Source organism: Galendromus occidentalis, unplaced genomic scaffold, assembly GCF_000255335.2.
Source record: "Galendromus occidentalis unplaced genomic scaffold, Mocc_1.1 scf7180000077530, whole genome shotgun sequence".
NCBI lineage: Eukaryota > Metazoa > Arthropoda > Arachnida > Mesostigmata > Phytoseiidae > Galendromus > Galendromus occidentalis.
The window spans coordinates 1,385,625-1,410,677 of NW_003805518.1; the positions used below are offsets into that span (position 1 = coordinate 1,385,625).

The 25,053-nt window shown below is 52.4% G+C and overlaps 2 protein-coding genes across 2 annotated transcripts; one reads left to right on the forward strand and one right to left on the reverse strand.

The window, feature by feature from the left end:
* Positions 1-309: 309 nt before the first annotated feature.
* On the reverse strand, positions 310-4,933 carry LOC100907050 (uncharacterized). Its single transcript, XM_003748396.1, has 4 exons — positions 4,724-4,933; positions 4,333-4,400; positions 536-696; positions 310-382 (listed from the first exon to the last, which is right to left on the reverse strand). Exons 1-4 carry the CDS (start codon positions 4,821-4,823, stop codon positions 310-312), a joined length of 402 nt encoding a protein of 133 aa, XP_003748444.1. The 5' UTR covers positions 4,824-4,933.
* Positions 4,934-9,163: 4,230 nt separating this feature from the next.
* On the forward strand, positions 9,164-23,437 carry LOC100907193 (glutamate-gated chloride channel-like). Its single transcript, XM_029112866.1, has 10 exons — positions 9,164-9,245; positions 9,291-9,524; positions 12,700-12,764; positions 13,144-13,288; positions 13,735-13,788; positions 15,013-15,200; positions 16,462-16,719; positions 17,828-17,935; positions 19,940-20,122; positions 23,141-23,437. The coding sequence occupies exons 1-10, from the start codon at positions 9,164-9,166 to the stop codon at positions 23,435-23,437; spliced, it is 1,614 nt and encodes a 537-aa protein (XP_028968699.1).
* Positions 23,438-25,053: the final 1,616 nt, after the last annotated feature.

The following is a 25,053-nucleotide window of genomic DNA, read 5'->3' on the forward strand; positions in this document are numbered from 1 at the left end:
GACCGCGATTCCTCCGAAGTGGCTTCGCATCAAGAACTATAGGGTTCCGCAACGAGAGCCTCAGCCTCGAATAAATGCTTGGAGTTAGCAACTCGCCTCGTTTTCCCTTGGACTCAGGTGACGCACGTGAAAAAAGGTTAGGTTCACTAAGAAACCCGCTCGATTCTTTCGCCCCGTACCCACAGTCTCGTTCGCCGATCCGATGACCGGGAAAACCGTCCAGAAAGGGGAAAGACTATATCCTGAGGACGAGATCACTCTCTACTAGGACTTTATTCCTAAATGTTAGCCTCCCGTCAGCGAGAGACCTCATTCGACGACCATCAGTGGCTGCTCCGGGGGCGATTTGTGTCTACATTGCCGGGTGATTTTGTCCACGTCCCTGCAAATGCGAAAAAAAATATTAGGTAGATCGAGCCGATAAGGACTGCTCCCTATCTACTCCCGGAGCGCGTCAATAAATGACGCAATCTGTCTCCGGACTCGATCCCATCGGGGCGGGCTGAGCTATATCCAATCAGTTTAATTCGCTTACCTCGCGTCGAACATCAGGTACGCGGATACGTGTCTCGAGAAACACGTCATAATGGATGATGAACCTCTGAATTCGTCTCTCGCGCACAGGATGTCCATCACTTCAGCCCACCCTGTTAGGTTCTGCACTATCTTGAAGCAGTCGTCGGCTGCGTCTTCGAGCTGTGAAATGTCAATTCGGATCACGTCAGTGCAGCGCTCCTCTTCATCGATCGAGATCCATGAAAAATTCAATAGCCCGAGCACTTCACGACGCCCGGGCAGCCAGAGAGCCGTCCGAGACTCGTTCTAGCCTGAAGTCACCACGCAGACCACTCGAACTTTTGATTCCGAATGGCGGCTCCCAACTCCCAACGACATCCAGCTGTCACCGCAAAGTGACAGCGTTGTTGAGGGCACTATTTCTTTCCACGAAAAACTCGAGATTTTCGCCATGGACCTAGACGGAAAGTAATTTGGGGCATCCTACGCGAGACGCTCAGGCACCTGAATCCTCGGCCGTTCGTCCTCGCTCGGGCATATCAACGTGCCGCTGCTGTACGGGTCGCGATCTGCCCAGAGCCTGAATATCCTTTCACGTCGCCGAGAGCGCTGATTTCATTAGGAAGCTTCCGCGGTCATTCAGCGTCTCGATGCGGTCACAATCTGGTGACCGTGCCGAGTACCCGTACAGCCGACTGCATACGGAGCCAGTGATCTTCATTTCGCTTCCCTCGGAGCGGACCCAAAACCGGAGCTATATTCCATTCAGAATTCTGGAATTTGCTTCATACATCCGCGGGAAAGTAAGTGGAGCACCAAATCGACCGGCTCCAGAGAGAGTGGGGGGACTATCCCGCAATAGAAAGCTGCATGATCTCGATCCAGGGTCCGGGAGACCGAATGGAAGTGGAATTCGAGAGTTGAACAGAGATCTAGATACGACGGCTCCCCCATATTCTACGGGATCTTCGTCTACATCTCGATTGCAGAGATCGGTGCCATAAAATAAGCATCATCGAGTTTATCGAACGAGAGTCGATAAAACAGAAAGAGTAACAGTAAAACTTTTATGACGTTGCCGAGGAGCTCTGCCTCACAAATAGCCGAATCGGTTGGGGCATCTCAGGATCGGGGAACTCGCTTTCGATTTGGGAGATAGCTGTTTATTCCGGGATCTTCCAGGAGTCCGGTTCCCTCGTCTGTTCCGGGATTTCGGGCATACGGTCACAAGAGTTGCAGCCCCCAAGTCCGAGTCGTTCACGATTCCGGAGCGTCGCCCAACGAATTACCGGGCTCGTGCTCATTCCGAACGAAGGGTAGATATTCGAGCTAGGGTAAGCAGACAAACGTAGAGAACGTATATATCGATTCGTTCCGGGACCCGCTCCACCCACCTACTCCCTTGACCTGCTCGTCGAGCGACGCGATGAAGGGCGCGGACCCTGTCGCTTCCGCCCCCGTAGGCAGAACAAGGTGGAACAGATTGCGGTCAGTTTTCCCGTAATTAGAACGTTCTTCATTATTGAAGCGCGAGTAAACCCGGCGCTGGCCGGAAAGGTCAAATGCGATCTGCGTCGTTGTTCCGCGGACGTGACCGGACCTCAAGCTACCGGTAGAGAAGCTCGGTGAGCGCACGATTTCCGCTCGTTCCGCAGCAGCCTTTGAGCCCCTCTCTCTCGCTGGGGCTTTCGCTCGACACTCTCCGTGACATCAAACAGAGATTTAATGGAATTGCCAACCATGTGATAGATAAGCCTTCCCGTCGCACTGTTGGTGGCCCAGGACTCGTGTTTGGGTCGTGGGGCTGGCGAGCGCAGCGGCGTATCGGTCACGAGCGGCTCCGAGAGGAACCGAAACCAGAGTGTCGCGAAAACCTCGCGAATCGGAAAAAAGGCATGGCGAGGACGTACGGCCAGGATGGGAAGGATCCCAATTCTGATTCGACGCGCTCGATCGCTGGATTAGGGAGCACATGAACAGCGACGATTTTCTGAAGCTAGCCCGGAACAAATTCAGTTCCGGTACTCTCTCCACCGAACGTACATTTGTTGTAAACATTTGACCTTGGTTCTTGGAACACGTTCCACGGATGAATCTCAACCGTGACCTGTTTCACGTGTTTGGAGCGTGACATTGTTTTGCCGTCGGGGCCCAGTGTTTTGTTCTGCGTTCGAATGAGTTATTCAAGCCAGAGAGGCTCTACCGAGAGCTTTGAGCTGCACTTTCGTCGCCGACGTCGCCGTAGCAGCTGCTGTCGACAGCACGTTCGACGTGATGAGAACGCGAGTAAGGAGCCGTTGTTTCAAAAACACGGGGCTCCTGTACGACTCCACTTGTAATTTCACAGTCGGCCGGAGCCGTCTTTTACTGCTTTTCCGTTGAGCTGTCTCTCGTTGTACACACCGAGCGTACGATCGCGAGCGCTGAACTCCGAATCCACTAACCTTCCGAGCGGGCATTGTAGCGGGAAAAACGTCAGACACAGTTCAAAGAGGGTTCCGCATACCGCATACCCCAGAGCGAAGGCAACAATGTTCCGGTCCGTGCTGGTCGTGTACCCCCCCCCTCCGAAGGGAATCGATTCGGACCGCATCCTTCTTGCAGTAAGAGGATCCGCTCCCAAGTGATGCGTTATTTATATGCGGTCTCGCGCGGAGTCTCCCTGTAAGCAGATCCTGCGCCAGCATTCTTCTGGGCTCGACAGAAATCGCGATTCTGTTTCGAATTCGATGCGGGATGTTCTACATGGATGCTTGACGCGGGTAGCAGGTCGGGACGGGGGACGAGTACGGTCCTCGTGACGCTCAGAGCGAGATATGAATGAAATATCGGGAGATGCGTAGGATCGAAGCAAAACGCAGTATCCGCGCGGCTTCATTGCTCTGTGCAGACGAAGCGGAATCGAAAGAAGATCTCCTCCAAGTAATACACTAAGCGCTCGGTTTCCCGATCGGCGGCCCGCTCGCTCGCTCATTCACTCGGTTCGTTAATCGGTCGATATACTTGCTTGGGATCGCGGCAGAGTCCAGTAATTCCGGATCGTCTGTAGGCTCAACCGCGAGGCGAACCTTCCGAGTCATTGACTACTGAGTGACTACTTCCGTCAGACGAATCACGCTCGGTGAGGTTACACCGGCATCCCAGCCATCACAGTAAAGATCTGACGGAGTGAGGGGAGTGGGGAGAGGGAGAATCGCATACGATTCAAGCTTGATCAGGCTAAAAAAGAAGAACAACCCTCGGTGGAGGGGCTGAGAGACTTCCGTTGGGGCACGCTTCTCCGGAACTCTGCTCCCTCTATCCGGCGTCCGGCAGAAAATGTCGTCGCAATCGACTGCCGCCGCTCCGCGACGCACCTCAGTTGATGATTGCTCTAAGTACTTTCGGCCACTACCTCAGACGGTCCCCCGAGATTTGAGGAGAGGCCCGCAAGAGAATAGTGGATGTCATGGGGGGCATACGGCTCGGAAAATGTTTCGTCGGGGGGTCGATAAATATGGAGACGCGCTTACGAATGAATGTGGATCCCGTGACCCCAAGGTGAGTCAACACTGAACAATAAACGATCAATGGACGGCTCGGAGATCGCGTTTTGAATTACATTTCGATGTGCGTACTGATAAATCGACGCGCTTCCGTCATAGAGACAGAGGCGCGATATTGGAACCGTCTACCGTCGACAGCTTGAAGGTGAAGGTCGGTAGTCGTGCTACTCGCGGAATTATGCATGTCGAGCTCGGTGTCGGCGGAGAGTGGGCCGACGGATATAGCAGAATACGTCGGGCTGATGCGAGGGGACGGAACATTACTACTTACATAATATCCCATGAGATGCTCTATGCACGCTAGATGCCAAATCCGCTCGGTGAAGTTTTGGCTGGTTTCTGCAATTATTGCATAAGAGATAATAGCGCTCCGTGGAAGACTCGTCGATTCCCTGAGCATCGCGAGTTCGCTTTCGTCCGAGAACCCTCAGTGCTGATGGGCTCCCAAGAAAAACAATATCGTCCAGGTCTCCGATTTCCTCCTATCGAGTTCCTCCCATGGATCACCATTACTCTCCGCTTTCGTGAGAAGGCGCCCATGCTGATAACGCGAGCGATCCTCGGAATTCAGCCAATGGATCCGACTCTTCAGCACCCCTCTTCACAATTTCTTCCAGCATTATAAGAGAGCAATTATTAGGAAAGAACTTCTGTCAACTAACTGCAAACATCCGGCATGACTTGCTCCATGAAATTCGGATCCTCGGCGTCGCAGCGGAATAACGAGATGACGAACACAGACACAGCACAAACTGTTCTCATGACAGGCACTCACAAAATACTTCCTCTACCACGACCGATGATCACCGATTTCGAACTCCCAGGAGGACGGAGCCGGTGGAGGAGCTCGGAAGTCGATCCGCGTACGAATCTCAAAGGGTTTCGGTATTCAGAGCCGGCAGCAGAAGGCGGCGCGTGGGAGCAGAGTCGAGAGAAACGAAGGCTCCTTGCTCTGCGGGCAGAAGTTGAGCGCTTGCGATCGAACAGCAAAATGTTAGCTCAGCTGCGAATGGATTTGCTCCATCGGTTTTCAATGGCCTCCTAGTTTCAGCAGACAATGATAGCTCCAAGAGAATGATGCTCCGGTTGCTGGCGGGCAACCGGCCGATTGGTCAGCATTGGCAAACGCTCGATCAGTCGAACCGTGGCTGAACAGGCGAACGATTTGGTTGCCAATGCAACCCCGTATCCCTCGGATTCCACGGCGATGCCTCGGACCGGAAATCCCGAAACGAGGAAGAGCACTGCGGTAGATCGAAATTGGCCCACGTCCATCCCTGCTTCTGAAGATGCAGATATCGATCCCCTATACTGAATATATTCCTCAGTTTTGAGGAGAAAGCACAATTCGTAGTGGTGACCTTGAATTTCCGAACGAGGCATCGCGACGAGAGGGGCAGAGCCACTGAAACTATTGCGGCTTCCGCTACTCTCGATTGTTCCCGACAGCCTGCTAAACGGGATGCAAAACGTTTACCCTCCGAATAGGATACAATTTTACTATTCCGAACTGTTGCTCACGAGGGCGTTCCCAGTCGCCGTCCATACCCGATTTTTTTTCTTGCCGCAAGCATTGCGAGCCTCGAGTGATGCGAGATTACCGCCGAAGAAGTGTGCAAGAAGCACTTATGCATGTGCAATTATCGAACAGCTGTCTGAGTATCGACGCGTGCAATTATTTCAATCGCATTTTCGAGCTTCAGCCTAGGAGCCTACAAATCGGATGCTTGAGGAATCCCCCGGTTTGAGCTCGCGGGCACCCGGCGCCGTGCTGAATGATAGTCTTGGACAGACTGAGTTCGAGCTGCGCTGGCGGCGCGTCTCTCGCCGAGCGTCTCGGTTACGTCGAATAATATTATTCTTGTACCTTGTTGTTGTACGTCTCCCATCGTCGTGCGCAGAGAAAATATTCATCCGTTATCATCAGATGCGGTATCGCGGCTTGGAGACTCAGAATGGCAGATTTGATCTTCCCTCGCTTTTTTGCGCCGGAGGAACGGGACAATCTGGAGACGTTCCCAGCCTTCGTGACACAGCCAACCGCGCCCTTCGTGCACTGACCTGCCGCTATCGCGCCCGACCGCAAGCTCCCATTCGAGGGACGGAATACCTTATCAGAAAGCATTTACCGGCACGCGAAGCCTTGTTTTCATCTACGATGAATGGATCGGCGAAGTCGAAGCGTCCCGCACAATATTCCTCGAGCTTCACGAAAGGTCCCTCTCTGGAAAAACCTTTTTTTCGCATGCACAGCCGAGATTCCCGAAGGACGGATCGACGACGGAATCCGCAGGTGTCTAAGGCCTGAGCGTTCGCCGAGGCGCGCCGCGACCCGCAACAGGGTCGCGGATCGATCGGGGCAAAGAGTTCCCGGGCTTCGGAAACGCTCAATTAGGCGCGCGTAGAGTAGGACCCGGTCGGGACAGTCCGGTGTTCGGGCCTCTAAACTGCCTCCGATCGGAGCGCTGGGAAGCTGCTGTCGACTGTTTAGACGTCTGCGGATGCAGGTGTCGAACGTTCCGCGCACGCCATTCCGGAATTATTATTCGAACGGGCATGTTTATTCTGGAGCGGCGGATACAGGTATCGATGGTCTGAATCGTTCTGTGCGTTGCCCTGTGTCGAGCGACGTGGCGTGAGACTTAGTTTATTCGTAGGCGTTCTTAGCAGGTTCGATCTATTTTAAGAGTTTCGAGGTAGAGAGTACCTGAATTTAATGGAGTGGTTCACGATCTTATTTATTTCCCGCGGGAAGCGGCTCCGAAAAAGCGGAACCCACTTTGCTTAGATTAGAGCTCCAAACGAGAATGGCAGATTCCACAGATGAGGTTTTCCATCTCTATTTTCGGGCATTCGGTTCCCCGGCTTCCCGGTCAGAGACGCAAGCGAGCGAGCGGTCTCGCGGAAAACTGGCCGAGAACACGATATCTAGACAGCCCCAAGCCTAATGTAGGACTGACGTGCGCGCACCGCATTTTCGGCGTAGATTTGGTAAGTTCACCCAGAAGGCTCAGGGAATGAGGCAGAGCCGGAAGAGCAGAGCACGGGAATCAAGTCGCGGGGAGAGATCTGGCGGGAGGGTAAGATGTTCTCCGGCGGAGCTTGATCTTGGAAGGCTTCCTCATCGCGATGGGGTCTCGGAAACTTCCAGCGTTTATGGCTTCCAGTTCAATGAACTCGGGCTCGCGGCAACGTCCCGGCGAGAGGTTTTGAGGCGACCGCACGCACCCTCGTTCAGTCAGCGCTTTCATCCTACTCCGGACGATGAGCTTCCGGGCCGTTTTCTTCAACGAGCCTCCCGAGCTATTCAAGAGGGCGTTACACCATTCGGCGACGAACGAGCACTTTAAATTCGAAAATTCACAATGATGGAATTTCGTTCGACCGTGTCGTGGTTCCTGACCGAACTACACAGTCGAGGGAGTAAGAACGAATACCGGCAAATCGCCTACGTGGTAGTATCCATTGATCGATCCATCGATCGATCGGACGCAATAACAAAAAAATCCGCGTATCGCAAGGACGCGATTCGGAAGGACGTGACTCACACAACGGAGATAGATTTGCGTACGTTCCGAAGACCACTCGAAAATCCGGACCAATTTCGGACTTCTGAGAGGATCCGAGCATTCTGTGGCCTGGAACTTTCAAGGGATCAGGGGGTTCCGTCGCCTGTGAGCTCTAGAGCTCCTTGATTCCCAGCGTCAGCTGCATCGACCTCTCGCTCGATCAGCTGATGCGTTGAGTCCGCTCATATTCAGCGGGTTTCCGCAAAGAGTTCAGGTGACTCCCATCAAGATGGGCGAACTCAATCAGGAGCTCCTTGGAATACCAGCGAACGTCGACGCATCGAGGTTTTCGTCAAGAAATCGAGGCCCAAATCCGCATCTGAGGGTCTGCTCGCGGAAGGGGGACGAGGGAAATATTCAGGATCAATGTGGATGTCTCTGCTTTTCGAATCAGTTCGAAGGAATTCCCGCATATGTTCCGTCCATCTTTTTTGCGTTGTTTTCATGAACGGACCTCCTCTGGCAGCGGGCTCTCGTAAGGGCCCTTAGAGCCGGTCGGAGTGAGGGCTCGGGCCCTTTCCAGACGACCTCACTTCTCCTTTGAGGTCTGTCTGAAGCTGCGAACTCACGTGCCGCGCATGCGCGGGCCTGTCCTTTCCGACTCGGTGCTATGGTTCCTGCGTTTCTCCAACAGGCGCCGCACCAACAGAGCGCCCGACATTCGAACGTGATGCAAGCTTCAGCGCGGTTGCGCGCACGCTGTTAAGCGTAGCGTCGCGGCTTTCTAATCGTTTAGTCGTTCAGTTACTCGTCGATTCCGATAGTTTACATAGTGTTCGATCGCGATTGCGAGCCTCAACCCCGTGGCATGTGGGACGATTCCGGACAAGAGGTTTCCGGCTGATCGCAGCGACCGAGAGACCAAAGTGCGTGCGTGCGTGAACCACCAAATAATTCAATAGTGAAACCGTGACGAGCGCGCGCGCGCTCGGAAACGCCGCGCTCGCGGGGAGATAATGTGATGGTGTCGCTGCAGCCGTTTCGGGCACTTGTGCATGATTACTAGTGACGACTGCACCAGATAAAGGATTTATGCGTGCTACAAACACCCTGCACGACCACCCACGCGTCGGATCCTCCAACGAGAAAGCCACGAAAAACCACTCGAAGCAGGAAAAGTGACCGAGAAAGCAAACCGAGACGAGCAATCGTGCAAAGCAAAAACGAGGAGGCAGCAAGCAAACAGCGAGGAAGCAAGCGACACCATCCGTATATCAAAGTCACGTCAAGCGTTGTGAATCCTAGCAGATTAGGAAATAATTTTGACACCGATTTTAGTCCCAAAGAGAGAGAGTGAAAGAAGAAGCCTGCTCAGCGCATACCACGATATCGCGCCGCGACTTTGATCGAGGACCAGTTTTTTCCGCAAGCGAAATACAATCAACAACCCCCACGCCTTACCGTGTAGCATTCAGCCCAGACCCTCAACACCCAGGAAGCGGAGAGAAAAATCTACAACGACGACAAAAACTCCAATCCCAGTAGTCTGTAAAGCTTCAACGTCAACCGCTGCGCCGTCGAAAACCTCCAGAAATGTTGCAAGACGTATCCGACGTGCATCATAAGTACATAAATTACGGCGAGGATTACGGCGACACGGAAGACGACGGCAGCGGTGAGCGTCGGTCAGGAACAACCCGAACGGACAATAAACTTCCAGTTTTCCAAAATGATCAAGCTACGCCATCGGAGCGGAGAACGAAGTTACCTAGAACATTCACCTTGGCCACCGTGGCTGCGTTCGCGGCTTTCAGCGTCCTTGTGGCTGGTGTAGAGGCCCGACCCCCGGATCCGTGGAGTCAGATCGCCCATCAGTTTATGAACTACACAGATAAGCAGATCCTGGATTATCTCGTTAACAACAGCAGATACGACTACCGGAACAGACCCGAAGGTGAGTGCGGGGATCTCGACAGGGTTTTCTCGCAGCAGGTCCGACGTCAAGGGAATATCTCGTTACGAGCGGCGGCTCGATGGAGCGATGTTCCCGAGAGCTAGAAGACTGCTCTGCACTTTTTCTCTAGTCGGGTCAAGGTTTCGAGAATCAGGAAGAATATTCCATTGTGCTGAGCGATGAAAACTGCCGCCTTGACAAGCCTGACGGCCTTCGTTCTCGACGGCGGGCGCTTGAGGCGGTCGCAGGACTCTCCAAGCCGCTGAGCCAATTAAAGCTCGCCGGTGATGTACGGCAGCTGTGAGAGCCGGACGTATATTTTTTCGGTACCGTGAAGTGAGTGCATAAAATTTGCATGATATGAAACTTTCCGTTGCTCTCTCCCGCTGGCTCCCTCCCCACGTGCGGTGTCCATAATTAAACCGGGCCGATGGGCGAACGGAGGAACAACCAAGTGTTGACCACCAGCTTTTGCTGCCGAGAACCGCTCGCAATCTGCATATATGCAAACGAGATGCCGTGTGATATCATTATCAAAGACTACTCGAGCGAAATTTATACACTGCCAAGAAGGGGTGAAGAAATAATGAGAGAGGACTATTGCAGTCCGAAGCCTTCTGCGTTGAGCTCGCCTGCTAATCGTTGAGGTTTTGAGGGAGCTCTCTGTTGCATCCATGGGCTCTTCCTCTGAGGACTCTGGCACTAGTTGCTCCTCAGATTCTTCGAGCAAAACTCTGTTTCCTTCCTCGCAGCGTCAGAAAATTACCGTCTGATTGCCTCCTTTTTCTGCGAGCGGTTTCTAGTTCCGGGTTGCCGGCCTCCATCTAGCGCTTTTTCGAGTTTTCTGTCGATACGTCTCTGTTCCATCATGGTTGAGACCGATTGCTCGGGGGGCTGGTCGGCAGAATCGGCAATGCGAAGGCCTGCGGCAACAGAAACTCGGATCAAGCCAAACATTGTTGGAGAAACGAGCGCAATCAAGCGATCCCGACATACGGAGCTGCGCACCGCCGCGAATGCAGCGGGCCCTCTGTACATTTCCTCGGTCCCTTGGCTGCTCATCTCATCCCTCAGCAAACACCCGGCGAGACTGCATGGGGTTTTGTGTCAGCTGTGAGCCTGAAGATTATCACCAGGAGCAGGCACTTTAGTCTCCCTGAAATAGCTTGGCCGACACATTGTTCGAAATGCCACGACCGAAAACACCGTTCGAAAACTCTCGCCTACCTGTACACGCGTGTTGCGGAGCACGCTCTCGACGACGCTGATCGCCGACGGAACATCGGTGGTCACCTTCAGTACGAGCGGTTCCTTCGAGTAGCGTATCGAGATAATGGATCCGAATGTGAAATTCGCTGTCGGCGAGTTGCCCAATCTGTCAGCCACAGTTGAGCGCAAGATTCTCGCACGCTCTCAAAAATGGCCGCAGTTGTCGTCCCGAGCCTTTCGCAGTGCGGGTCCTCGAGGTCGCGGAATTCGCCGAGCTCCTTTGGAACGATCGATCTCTGGACGACAGACCACCAGCCATTCGCATTGATGACGACGACGACCGTATACGAGGCTCGGGCATGTTGCATTATGAGAGCTGATCAATTATTGTGCCGCTCATTCCTGTTGTTCGGGCAACTCTCGAATCTAATGACTCGCTCCGAGACGTTCCATTCGACTTGGTCCTCAGAGCGAACGGGCTCCGGAACGGGCGCGGAGGTTTCCCTCTCGACCATGGCGCTCTGCGATCAAACTCTACTCAATTTGTTTGCACTTCCATCACGACTCGAGGCCGGCGTAGACGCTCGATCACTGAGTGAGAGCTCAACCGTCGTGATACGATCCCGGAAAACAGTGCCAGGAGCATCGGAATATGTACCAGTATCTCGCTCTAGGAGGGCACTAAGGCCCGACGAGATGTAATCAAGCGATCAATCTGGAACGCTGTCCATAGACCGTCTCCGGGATCGTCAGACTTTTTCCGATAAAATCGACTCCCAGTGTTGAAGTGCCACAATACGTGACTCGTTCGCATAATTCATCGAATTAATCGGCTGAGCGCACTCATGGCGGATTAGAGGGCAGATTTTTTTTTGCCATTGTCAGGTAATTCCTCTCTAGTAGAGCCTCCCCGCAGCCCTGCACACCTCTTCGAGGAATCAGATCTGATCGAGATGTCGTCTGTTCGGTAGGCTCTGGGAACGGTGGTTGTGACAGGACCAGAAAACCTGAGAAACGCGACAATCGATGAAGGCAGGGCGCAGCGACTCGATATTTTCCTCATTTCGGAAACCGCTCGAATACATCAGAGCTCTGTCGGTCTCGAAGCTTGCGGAGGGAGGGATCTCCGTTTTTCGAGGTCACCCGATATGGTCTCAGAGGTGCAAATCACAAATATTCCCGGAACCCACGAGGACGATATTTTTTTCGCGGGGCGTTGCAGCACCCGGGTGAGTCATTTCAAGACTTCATTCTCGACCTCTGGAAGATTTTTCCTCGTATTCACGGCGGAAGGCGAGAATCCGAGGTAGAAGTGTGGGCTCGGGTCAATCTTTTCGAGTAAGCTGCATAAGAGACACCGACGCGAGTGAATGTATGCCGAGCACGTCGGATACGAGGAAAACGTTTTCCTTCCTTCTCAGCTCTCTGCTGATAAGAACAACTGCAAACACTCGAGCTCTCGGCCTAAACATCCACCTCTCGGCGGATCTGTCGGCGCTCCGTGGTTTCAGAGCCACTCCCCGATTCTTTTCCACCCGTCACATCCTGCGTGGAGCGTGTCCTGTTTTCGTCCGCCATCCATTTTTCCGCAAATGTTTCCTCTCGGTCACGTCGATGTTTTTTGTTCCGAATTCTCTATCGAATTCTGTCCGAATTTGAGTGAGATGCCTCGCCAATTCTGACAGGGAGGAACGGAAGATAGATTCCCTCTCTCGCAACCCGAGAATTCAGGCTGTCGAGTAGCTATTCTGCGAGGAATCCGAGTACGGAAACGCAAACTGTATCGATTCGCGATCGCTCGCTGGCTGGCTCGCTCGTAGGACCTTGAACCGTATTCTCGACGGTCGTGGGGTCCGTGATTTGCCTCCGCTGAACTCCTCAATCTCAGTCGGTGGGGTGGAACTCTCCCTACTGGGGGCGGCGTGAAGCTTGGTCGCTCAGTCAATCTGGGTCTCCTTTCTTTCAGAATGCACCAAGGTGAATGTCAGCGTCTTGTTGCTCAGCATGTCGTCTCCGGACGAATCCAGTTTGGTGAGTTTAGCACGAAACGAAGGGAGGGCGTCGATTCCAACGTCACCGGTCGAGCGGACGGGTTCTAGCTTTGCGTTTTGAAAATATGGCTCTCACTCACCAGTGACTTGGAAAATGTCAGCTTGGCAGGCTCACCAGACCTGCGGCTTAAAAATCCATTCGCTGTCTCATTATCCGAGTCGGCATTCGTCGACGCCAACAAATGGATTCCGACAGCAGAAATGAAGAACTCTGACATTTTATGATGATGAACGGTCGAGGGCTCGGCCCGGGGGAATTCGAGCTCCAGGAGAGAGATATCCCGGAGTCGAGAGACCGAAGATCTACGGGACCTTCGAGGACAGACTTTTGACTGGAACGTGCATTGCGTGAATTTCAGAAATACGAGATCGAGTTTTTGCTGATTCAAAAATGGATCGATCAGCGTCTGGCGTATCACGAAACCAGCTCGAATTATTCGCACCTGAATGGCCTTCTACACGAAGGGAAAATTTGGAAGCCTGACATTTACTTCATCAAGCACGGTGAGTATCCACGGCGAAGGACCCCATCAGGAACAGCTGCTGTAGGAAACACCACCGCTGCCGTTGTTCACACTCTCTTGTTGATGTTGTTGGTCTTGTTGTTTCTTCCATCTACTCTTCGTTTCCCGTTCGAGAATCCCCGTTCGGTTGTTGGTTTCCCGCAGCATTCAGAAAGAGATCCCAAACCCAAAACAAACAAGCAAACGTATGGACTCACCAACGGACGCTCCGTCCAACAGACAAGCGAACGCACTCGAGCAGACGCAAACACGAACAGATGATTGAACACAGAAAAAACGAAGAGTAGTTAATAGCTATGTACGGGCTTGGCCTTTCGCCTTGGCACGGTACTTGGCAGGCAGGAGGGGCGCTTTTGCTCTCACTCGGTCATTCATCCGGTCAGTGTGTATGAGGAGTCTAAGAAGCTCTTGAAATTGTCTGTTTAGGTCTCGAAGATGAAACTATGGAGCACGAGGAGTGCACCGAGTATTGTGGTCAAGGCGAGTTACCTAGACACTGATTCGCGATACACTTCGCCAACTATTAGGTTGGAAACTCGATATCCCGATTGTGATTGATTGCTGTCAAGCTCTCTCGCTCTTTTCTCTCTCGAACTTGTCCTCGGACTGTGCCTCCGTTTCCACGAACGTCTCAGGTCGTGAACGTACTCGTGATCCCGTCTCTATCAATGCTGTTGAGGTTCCCTAAAGCAATCATTGTGGTTTTCGCTGTTAGATTCGATGTTGTCAGTCCTATTACTTTTGATGCAATCGAAATTTCGGTGTGTGAGTGAACGTGAGAGAGCATCGTCTTGGTCTTAGTTCCACCCACCACAGTCTGCCGCACAGCCCTCCGCGAGCACGCCGTTAGCGATATGTTTCAAGTTGATCACCGCTGGAGCATGAGTGTCTACCGATGCGCCTTCGGACCGGTTCTATTGAGATCTTCGTCGAAAGCATCTTGGAATCAGGTTGAAAGAGCTTCTCCGCCTCGGAACATTTGAAACTTAAAAACATGGAGGTCCGCCAATCGATACCATCCCCTACGTCTCATCAGCAGAGCCATTGCGTGCCCGTGACCGTCGTTCTGGAGGCTGCGGTGCACGAGGCTGGCAACAGGAGGCTTCTAGCGAATTCAAGTCTCAGACAGGAGTTCGAGCCCCAACGAGGCCGTGTCTAATAGTTTTCGACAATCGATGAGCCATTTGGCAAGATATCTGTCTCTGAGAAACTGAACCTGACTCTACGAGAACGAGCACGTCGCCGACTTCGTTTGTCGAGCGAAGCTCTCGGCGAGGGAAAAGTGCTTCTCAGATGAAGCTCTGTTTCCTTGATCGACTGGACGTCGAAAATCCTTCTATTTCAATGAGTATATCATTGATGATTATTGGACATCGACGACAAAATCTACGTCTATCGGAACGCTCTGCCAAGTCGGCGCGAGCCGTTTGAGCATCCACCACGATGCAGGCCTGAGCTAGCTCTGAGATAAGGGTTATCGAGTTTCCTACCTAACGTATTCGCTATTGCTCTCTATCTCTCTGATACTCTTTCCCTCTCTCTCGCTCTGTCAACATGTCAGTCCCTCTCTCTCCGTCTCTCTTGCGCCCACGATAGTTGAAAAGCGTATGTCTGCCAAGTGTTGCACGAGCTTATGGGCATGGAGACCTCTGAGAATCTCTCTCGGTGGTGCTTATCGTATTCCTCTTTTCTCTATGCCGACAGGGGAGTTTAAGACTCCACTCAATCCGGTTCATATGAGCCTCCGTCTTTATCCCAACGGCACGGTTGTCTATACAATGCGAAGGCACATGACCCTGGTCTGTCAGGGAAACCTACAAATATTCCCGTTCGACAATCCGAAGTGCCCATTCGCCGTCGAGTCGATGTCGTACGAGGAGAGCCAGCTCAAGGTGAGTGCTTCAATTTTCTCTTAACCCGATCCCGATTGATCCTCTCTCGGATCGAGCGTACGTACGAAATAGGAGAGGATTCGGAGTCAAGCTCGTATCTCCCTTCGGGGACCGATAGTACGTCTCGATGGCGAACTATCGGCTCATCCATGGCTGGACCGTTAGACGGTCACCCACCATTCTAAGAGTCTTCACAACCATCAAAGCTCGCGGCCGGCGTTCTGAGTGGGCGACTCAGAAGTCACGAGAGCTTCATCTTCACCAAATTACCACCTCCGCAAGTACCGGGAAATTCACTCTCCGTCGAATGGCTTCGGGAGTTCCCTCACGTGACGAGAGACCCAGTGCGCGACTCCCCGTCCTTTGAGGGGTTGCACGGCTTTTCCGTTTCTCCCCGAGGCGATTGGCCTGCTCGGGAAATCCGGGAGAATCCTCACGACGTCGGCGTCGTCCGCTCCTTGTCGTTCTCCGGACCCCATTTTCCGTTGCTGCCGAGAGCTTGTCTCGAGCTCGGAACCCGATGCGACCTCCAACGGATCCACCGAGCACCAGGCCGAGAGTTCCAACTCGGATGTTTGAGCCCTGCGTATTTGCCCACATTCATCGATGCGGGTCCTCAATCATGGCAATAAGGCTGTCATTGCCCGATTCGTCTCATCAGCACCGCCTGTCATCCTGCACATCAGAGAGCGAAGACCGGGAAGTTTACGACCAATTAGAATAAAACGCAGCCGTTGTTTTGATGGCTGCCCCTTTCGGAATCACGTTTCTTTGGGCTCCGTCGGTCACCTTGGAGCGAAGAAAGTGGTTTCCCTCACTCAGTTCTTCCGCCTGCGTGCGTGTGCGCATAAATCCCTCCGTATGATGATGACAGCGACGATGACTACAACGATGATGATTGCGACGCAGGAAGAGCGCGCCGCACAGCCAGCTGCTTCTCCAACTGCACCCCAATCCGCCGCGAGCGCTGCCTCCAACGCCGCAGCCAGAGTCCTGATGCCATACCACCAAACGTACATTCGAGTTTGACGAAGTTGCTATCCCAAGGTGGTCGGCCGTACGTCGACAACGTCGGCGTCGTGTTCCTCTCCCCGAATGAACAAGTTTCGCACAAGAAACGCAGAGCTGGAAAAGTTTACCCGACGGATTCGATGATTGCTTCGGACACGACGGAGAGAATGCTGAAGTTTGGCTCGCTCTCCGGTCCGTGGTAAACGAGCGCGTATTAACGCCTAAGTAAGTGTCTGTCGATTTTTTTCAGATTGACTGGTCCCAGGAAGAGGAGAATATAACGAGGGCCTCCTCACTCCGGGCCCTGAATGCGTATCTCGCCAAAAACGAAACGGGCTATTGCGACAAGAGGCACACGTGGCGAGGGAACTATTCATGTCTGCGAGTCTTACTCGTATTCACGAGAGACAAGTCGTTCTACATTTCAACGGTGTTCGTACCAGGCATCGTTCTTGTGACCTCTTCATTCATCTCGTTTTGGCTCGATATCAACGCCGTTCCCGCCCGGGTAAGTTGAGCCGTAAAACTAGCGAAGGACTATATTTAGATAGCTGGCATATATGTAGTTATGGCCGCAGGCTTCACGCGATTGGATCGACTTCAATTCCGTCGAACCCATTATTATTGGGAGCCGGTCTCGTTCGAGCTCGACCATCTCCGCACTGCAACGGTTTGACGGCTCTTGCGTGATGCCTCTCGCAGACGTGAGCGTTTCTCGAGGAGTTTAGTGCGATAGGGACGACGATGCACGTAATCCGTAGATTTTTCGACCAGGAGAACTCGCGCGACGCTCAAGAGGGCTGGGGGCTTGAGGGTCGGGAAACGACGAGAGAGCTCGAGATAGGGAATAGACGGAACCTGCATGAAGGAGAACGGAGGAAACAGACCCTGCTGCTGAGCAGACGGACGTTTGATGGGAACACTGTGGACCGATGAGAGCCAGCCGAGTGATCTTATCATCGGGAAAGAGCATTTCCCCAGTTCCTTGGAGAATCGCTTGGCTGGTCACAGTTTGGCAGACAGGATGGGCTCCTGTTTCGATCATAGATCTTTTCGCGAGCCGCCTTCTTAACCGCAGTCTGGTGATCAATGATTAATCGGAAAATACTGCGGATAAACAGCGATCTCACCGTGCGAGTTCCAATATGCGTTCGTTTCGAGCGGATCCTACGGACGTTCTCCTTCCTCCTGATGGACAACCGCGTCAAGTTTCCACCAGGTCAAAGCTTCGCAGTGCAGCAAAGTATCACGACGATGTGGAACGTGCGATAGAAATTCGTGCGGAGCTGTCAAGGGAACGTCTTCAAACGTAAACACGATTCTCCTAGAACGACTCAGTATCCCAGAATAGAGATGCAGGGAGGGTTATTATTAGAAAGTAGATCGATGAAACGCAACTGAGTCTACAGATAGACGGGGATGCGAGCGGGCGGACACATGAACGGTGTTCCGGGCGTCCTACCGGATTTAACGGTTAAAAACGCTCAACCAGCCTGATTTGCAGTACCAAGATCAAAATTCCAGGGACGGCCGCGGGATCCCGCAATGTGACAGAGAAGAGAATCCAAATGAAGAGTAGGGGAAAGTTTTTAATGCGCGATCGCTTCGTCTTCCAGGTAATGATCGGAGTAACGACCATGTTGAATTTTTGTACAACAACCAACTCATTCCGTTCAACTCTTCCGGTCGTATCGAACCTGACAGCGATGAATTTGTGGGACGGCGTAAGTAAATCCTTCTTCTTCATCTCAAGTGATATCTCACGGCCTCCGCGTCGATCTCGATTTTTCGTTTGTCTGATCATTTACGCCCAACAAAAAGCACCGGGACTCGATCGTGCCAGATTTTTCGAATTCCTCGCTCCCTCTCGCAAGCTTCCTTGTGACCGATGATTCCCCTCGAAAACCTCGCTCCGGAGTTCAATCGGGAAGCCGTCTTATATGTGTTTCTTCTCCATCCTGTCGAGACCCCCATTGTTTTTTTTCGTTGGCTCCGAACCGCCGAATTGCTTGCGAAAGAGATGACGCGTCCTAGCGGAATCGCTGCCTCGCTTCGAACCATCTTTCGAGGCGAAGTTCCCAGATGTCTGGAGGCGAGTGAATCAAGGTCCGCTATGGGATAGTGATGACAAGTGAGGATTTATGAGCAGCAAACGTGCACTGCACGCAGATCGTGTCCTTGTAAGCGGCGCGGCATCGAGCGCATGTCGTCTGAGAGCTCGGGGAAGTCTCTTCGGAAATAGAGCGTATTGAGAGTTGTGACTAGCCCATCGAGAAGAGCCATCGAGAGACTTAGATCGTTTCGAAGCGTGAGTGGACAGTAGCTCAGGCTTCATGATGTGGGTGGAGTCAAGGCCGCGCTCTCGGTCAAGGCGTCCGCCATCAACCACATAGTGATTCCGATTCGAAGATTTTCCACCTTGCTCGACATCCGTAGAAGAAGCAGAACAGAGCCTGCCGGCTCCTATCTGACTCGATCGTTTCTGTCCTCGGCATTGGCGGAGAAGTCAGATGGCCTCTCAGTCGCAGCAGAGGAACTGCGGTCAGCGGGCGCTGTTGTGATCTGCTGAACCAGTACATCAATTACCCTTGCGACCAGATCGACTGTTCAGGTTTGCAGATAGGGTTATGGGGATCACTTTCGAATATGCGGTGAATAATAAATCGCCTCGATCGACCCGGGTTTGATTTTGAAAATGATCCCCGGCCTGAAACCATCACGGCTCGCGCTGAACGTCCTGCTTGGAAGTAGCGTCCCTATGTCATCCGATCACGACAGTGACGTATCTGGGTCGGAGCACCGAGCAAGAGTTTCACGACGGCGAGTACGAGTTTCATCTGCTGAGCAGTTCCCCGCGATATTTCCCAGCCTTCATTCCGGGCAAGCCAGACTCCGATTCGATGATAACCCGCTTCCGCTGTTTATCGAAGCCGGGAGCAGCGTTGCGTACCGGCTGAGTTTACCTATCTCACACGGCGGTATGGTCCCTGCTGCCGTCGCTCGGTGACATCGAGGACCGGTGGTGCCCGAGCGAAAGCAATCGATTTATTGCAGTGGTCGTGGAAAAGTTCCGGAATCGCCTACACATGTCAATGTCGTTCACGAGAGCAAAAATTAGACGAGACTTCCATCATTCAAAACTTTCGTATGAATCGGTCTCGCTACTTTCGAGGTCGAGTGGCCGTCGTATCGTTCGAAATGAGTAAATGATCGGTCGAGGCCGTTCATCAAAAAATAGAGGCAGAGCTGTCTGTCGAATTCTCCGACGGTCGCTCGACCGGTCGGTTGTTTGATCGGAAGGCGAGGCCTGCACGGGCCAAAACAACAAAGCGAGAGAGTATTGTCGATTCGCATAAGCACGCTCGAGAGGCTCCCGTCATCGATGCAACGAAGGTTTCCTCTCGCCACTCTCATGTGGCGAGTCCACCTGAAGTCCATCGGGAATATTCGCACATCGGGAACATAAGGAGTTTGTTATGTGAGAATGCAATTAGGAGCTTCTCTTTTAGCGAAAGTGCTCGACCGGCTCAGCAATCTCTGCTTCCATCAAGAGTCCGTTGTCTGGATTGAGCGAGTAACGCCCGTCACTCCCTCGGAAACGAATGATGGCGGACCAGATCTGCCTGCAGAGCGTCCCGGAGAACTTTTCGGCATGAACCTTCACGAATAAAGAGGGCGAACACCCACCACGATTCGAATAGGAAGTAATTTTCTGCTTCGCCTTCCAGGTATGCATGTTTTTCATCTACGCGTCCATGCTGGAATTCGTGATCGTGAACTATCTGTACCGTAACTTGGGCCAGCATTCCCGTCACAGAAGATTCAGTTACGCATCTTCGGTGGCTTCGAAAAACCATCCGCAAGCGACGCCACTCCTTCAACAGAACAATAAACACAATGTCTATGTTAAGGTGAGTTCGCCTCCATACAATTTTCCTGGTCCGTAGCGTCGAATACCCTTATTATTCTGACCCCCGCAAACGCCGCTCGGGAATCCGGATTGTGACGGGTAGGGGCGGCACGACGGACGGACAGGGAAACGGAGTCGCGCGCCGGGATAAAGTGTCGAGGCTTTCGAGAAGGTTAGCGCTCCAGGTCTGTCAATGAGATTGGGAAGACGTCAAGTTCTCAACAGGAAATGGGTTTTTCGAGGGAGTTCTCAAAAGACATCAGAGAGAATTGTTTGGAAAGCGGCCAACTTGAACCGAATGGCTCATAGTCTCCGCGAGAGACTTTGAACATCACGCAGGGCGGTCCCGAGGGTCAGATTTTTGATAGCGATAAAAGATCGACATCCGCCGAGAATAGAACAACGCCATTACATTGAGCGTGGCGTCTATCTGTGCCGTGCTTGTGTGCAATAGTAGTGGTGTTTCTTTTTGTGCATGACGTCATAAAGAGTCTTCAATCTTTTGAGGGTGTTGGCTGCGAGGCACTCATTCCTGTCCTTTCATGAGCTCGAGCAGCGATTTATATCCAATACTTCTTCTCGCCGCATTGTACTCTACCTACGATGCGCGAACGAGCAGGAACGAATCGTCTTTCCGGATCGGGATCGATCAGCTGACCAAGCTGTTCGGGGTTGCGATTTTCGGAGCTCACGCTCGGAGTCGCCCGAGTGGTCTCATACAGCGATTTTATCCGGCATGACACCCTCGGTCAGCTGCTCACCGTTCTACTGATCCACGATGACCACCATCGAGAGGATGGTGGATCGGAACAGCGGCGCCTCATTCACTCGACGCCGTCGGTCGCTTGATTAGAAAAACGCCGCCGTCCTCATTCGAAGTGCTTAATTGCTCCGGAGCCGCTCCGAGGACGTTCCAGGAGCACGGTGCGGTAGACGCGACCTGGATCCGGCTTTGGAGGAACAAAACTAATAAACTATAAACGATTGATCAAGGCTGATAAGTAGTCTACGAAGCGATCTTGTACAGGGATCCAAAGTGAGATTGATGAATTGTACATGTCAGAAAGCAGGCGTCCCATCAGCCGGACTAGCGAGCTGAATTACGTCTGATGGACGCTTCTGCATATCGTTCAGCGGAATCGGAAATTCTTCAATGTGGTCGAACTAGACATCGAATTCAGGTGGTCTGTCAGAAGTTATTGACGAAGCTTCCATTTCTCCCTTGCGATACCCCTTATCTTGAAGGGTGTTGTCGAGGGAAAAATTCACCCGGTCGAGCAACCACTGACGTCCTGAAGATCCTGATGGGGAGCTCTTCATTTGGCCGACGCCCTATCATTGCGCAAACAAGCTCCCGGGGAAACAAACTCATTGGAAATTCGAACAACTGTAATCGATTTCGCGAGAGTCGACGCTCACCTTTTCCCGGATCAAGCGAGACTTGGCCAGAACGACGCAACTATGGCGTCCCGGGACGCGACCGGCGCCTCCTGTGCCTCTGTACGGCAAAAACCCAGGATGTCCTCTCCCCCCTGGTCGATTGAACAGACTAGCCGTACTTGGTCTACTTTTAGAGTCCTTCTAGGCTTACCTAGAGACGGGTCTCGCAAGATCCCGTACTACGCAGAGCTTTGAATTATAAAATGGGGCTATATCATGAAGGCTATTCGGGATCAGGGTTCAGGCTCTCGACGAAAGCTCATCTTGGATCACGGCGGTGAAGACGACCTTGAGGCTTTCGCGAATGACCTTGGGGAACACGAGTCGTTCTCATTAAGGGGCACTTTCTTTTTTCTTCCTGCAGAACTTCCAGATAGCGGGAAAAGGCTTGATTGGCCGTGAGCCAAAAGTGGGTCGGATTGTCTTTCAAGGGGCCCGAAAGCTTTCACTCGACTGTAGTCCTATGAGGCGGAGGGGAATATCTGGGTCCTTGCATCGAGTCTCAATCTGAGCAACCAAACCATGCTGGCGACTCATCATCGTGTTCCTCTCCCCCCCCCCGCTCTCATTCACCTAAATGGTTGATCCGATTTCTTGATACGTAAAAATCGACCGTGGACGTGGTCGGCCTCGCTTCCGAGAGAGCATTGAATAAATACGAGTCTCTGTTTATTTCATCTGCCTGACGCGTGTACGCGGAGAAAGCGCGAACAATCGGAAAAATCCAGTCTATCGCTATCGTTCATCGGGAAAATGAGCTGAATTTCTGAAATGCTTCGCGAGTTCACGACGCCGACGTGCGTTTCATATTCGACCCTCGGGGCATTCGGGTTCCCGAGATGGAGACGGAAGCGTATCGGTGGCTGAAGATCCAGGATTCCTCGGCAGGAAAGCGCGGGAATCCTTCTAGAGATTATAGCTGACAGGCATACTTCTGGCCTCTGGCGAATCACCGAGCGCCATTGATGCGAGATGTCGAAGTTATTGAGTGGCGTCACTCGGCCACTTGAGCGCGACCTTCGACCTTCCTTGAAATGGCGCCACTGCGGTAACACCCATGCTTCATAGTCTGCGCTGATCAATGATCTACAACTCGCGATTGGGAGGCAGTGGGACTTAATATTGTGTCCAGGCCTTTGTTGTGGCTATCTCGGACACTAGATTTGTCGAGAAAATATCCCTCGAAAAAGCTCTATTTGCTTTTCGAAATTCCGAGAACGCATTCACTCGTCGTGTCTGTGGATGGATTCCCAGCTCGATCGTTTTTTCCCATCGGAAAATCTCCCCGAAGGGATTCGTCGCGCAGGTTGCGATGATCGTTGTCACGCTAAGGGCTCGTCAGCTTCGTAGACGTAGACCACTCGATTGGCCTTGTGGCTCCGTGGTCCATGAATCTGGCTACTCAATAATCGACACCACGACCGATTCGGATATGGCCGCGAACAGCTGCCGCAGGACGGCCCGCGTATGGCGTCGTCTTCAAACCCTGCTACCCTCCCGCAGCCGGATAGATACGTACTATTAGCTTATGCGCTCCCGGTCCTTCCCCTTCTAAAGAATGCGTTTTCTCTCTTTGCAGGGTAACGAGTCCACGCAGAAGACGGAAACAACGACGTTCGTCGTAGATCCGCCTGCAGAAGAGCAGGACCGGGGTTTTGGTCGATTCCGAACAGTGGCCACGTTATTCGTCTGGCTTCGACGACCGCAAGCGATCTCAACGCAAATGCCGTCAAAACCGCGGCTTGCGAAAGCTATCGACTATTTCTCACGTACAGTGTTCCCCGTGCTCTTCGGAATGTTCACTTTTGGCTTCTTCCTTAATTATGCTGTCATCGGTCCGCTGTCTGAAGAAAACTGGAAACTTATTGAATACTAAACCAACTCAGATAGTCGCGTGCCTACCGCATGGCTTCTCGGCTTCCCGGAGGGGCTTCAAGCGAGAGCCATAATTGATCAAGTCGCTCGCTCCCTCCCTCCCTCCGTCACCCACTCAGCAGCTGCCCGACGGATGAATGTACGAAGAAGTAATATCAACTTCTAGATCGAGCGATTCACGAGAAAAACAGTTCGAGGAACAATCTACTCCAATTATTCTCGTCAATGAATCTCAGCTGTCACCGGAGCCGCGTCTATCTGATCAAAATGGTTGATAGAAAAAAAAACAGGATCGTCACCGCAAAACATCCATGGCGCCCGTTTACGCGAACGGCTGCCGAGCGTCGACGGTCGACTATAGAAATTTTTCCGTCTCCCGAGAAATAGAAATCCAACTTCAGAGTAGAACTTCCAAAGGTCCACATAGCGACATCGTCAACAACTCACGGAAGCGAAAAATCTCCGGTCGCTCTGTAATTTCTCGAGGTCGTCGAGAGACTGATCTTGTTTCTATGCCCCCAGCCCACCCGCCTTCTAAAAACCTCTCTAGCCGTAGAACGACTCGGTGACCCGGAGCTGTGTCGGGTCTGTCACCGACGAAAAAGCCCCAAGCCCTACGCACCACCTTTTCTCCCTCTAAGTACACTCGACGCCTGACTGTCAAGACACAACTGTCCACAATCCTTCACATGGCTTGGCTCTGCGATGTTCACCACTATGCATCAAATCTCTACGTGGATAAGAAGTCCGTAACTCAGACATCCGGCTCGTCTTTGCGGTGCATTCGTCGCGTCTGTTCGCGCGAGCTTGCCACCATGGGACGAGCTGCGTGCTCATTTCTCAAGAGGAAGTCCCGGAAAGGGAACCTCCGAAGGTAGACGGTTCTCGCGCTGTGAAACGGACTCAACGACAACGGAGTTCTCAAACCTCCTTACCACAAGACGAAAAAACCAAAGCAGCACCGTGTTCGGAGCCCAATGTTGACGAGCACCGACATCGGACACGAACAAGCCGGTGTCGGCGGTGATCATGTCAGCGACAATGTCCGAAATCGACGATTTCGAGGTCGATGGAATCAACGTGAACAGCCAAGAGTCGATGTCAACAGCAAGGAACGAAACAGACTTGCCATGGGAAGTACTACTGAACAAACCTAGTCCGATAGTAATCCCTATAGTCGTACGAGGTACTTCCATAGCGCGGCGCTGCCGTGCGTGTATTAGAGTGTATCTACTGGAGAGAAATACTTGAATCTTGCCTCGTCAACGATGATGATGCATATACTGGTGGGAGGATACACCTCATCAAGAGACGCTTGAGGTGATGGTGCTGAACTATTTACCCGAAGGTTTTGATTACACACCGTGAATGAATCAACTCGCGGAAGCATAGTGATGTATTATGTAGTTCTTCGACAAAGCAACATTCTTATACCTTGATGATGTCAAGAGTGAGACAGCGAGAAACAGCTGAAAGTACGAGGAACAGAATTCTTAAGTCATGAAAGAGAGAAGCCGTTATAATGCAAATATTACCGACACCACGGTTTGGTGCGGTCTGGTGGAAATTTTTTACCAGCACATCGAGCTAACGGGCAAGCCCCTCTCCGAGCGACGA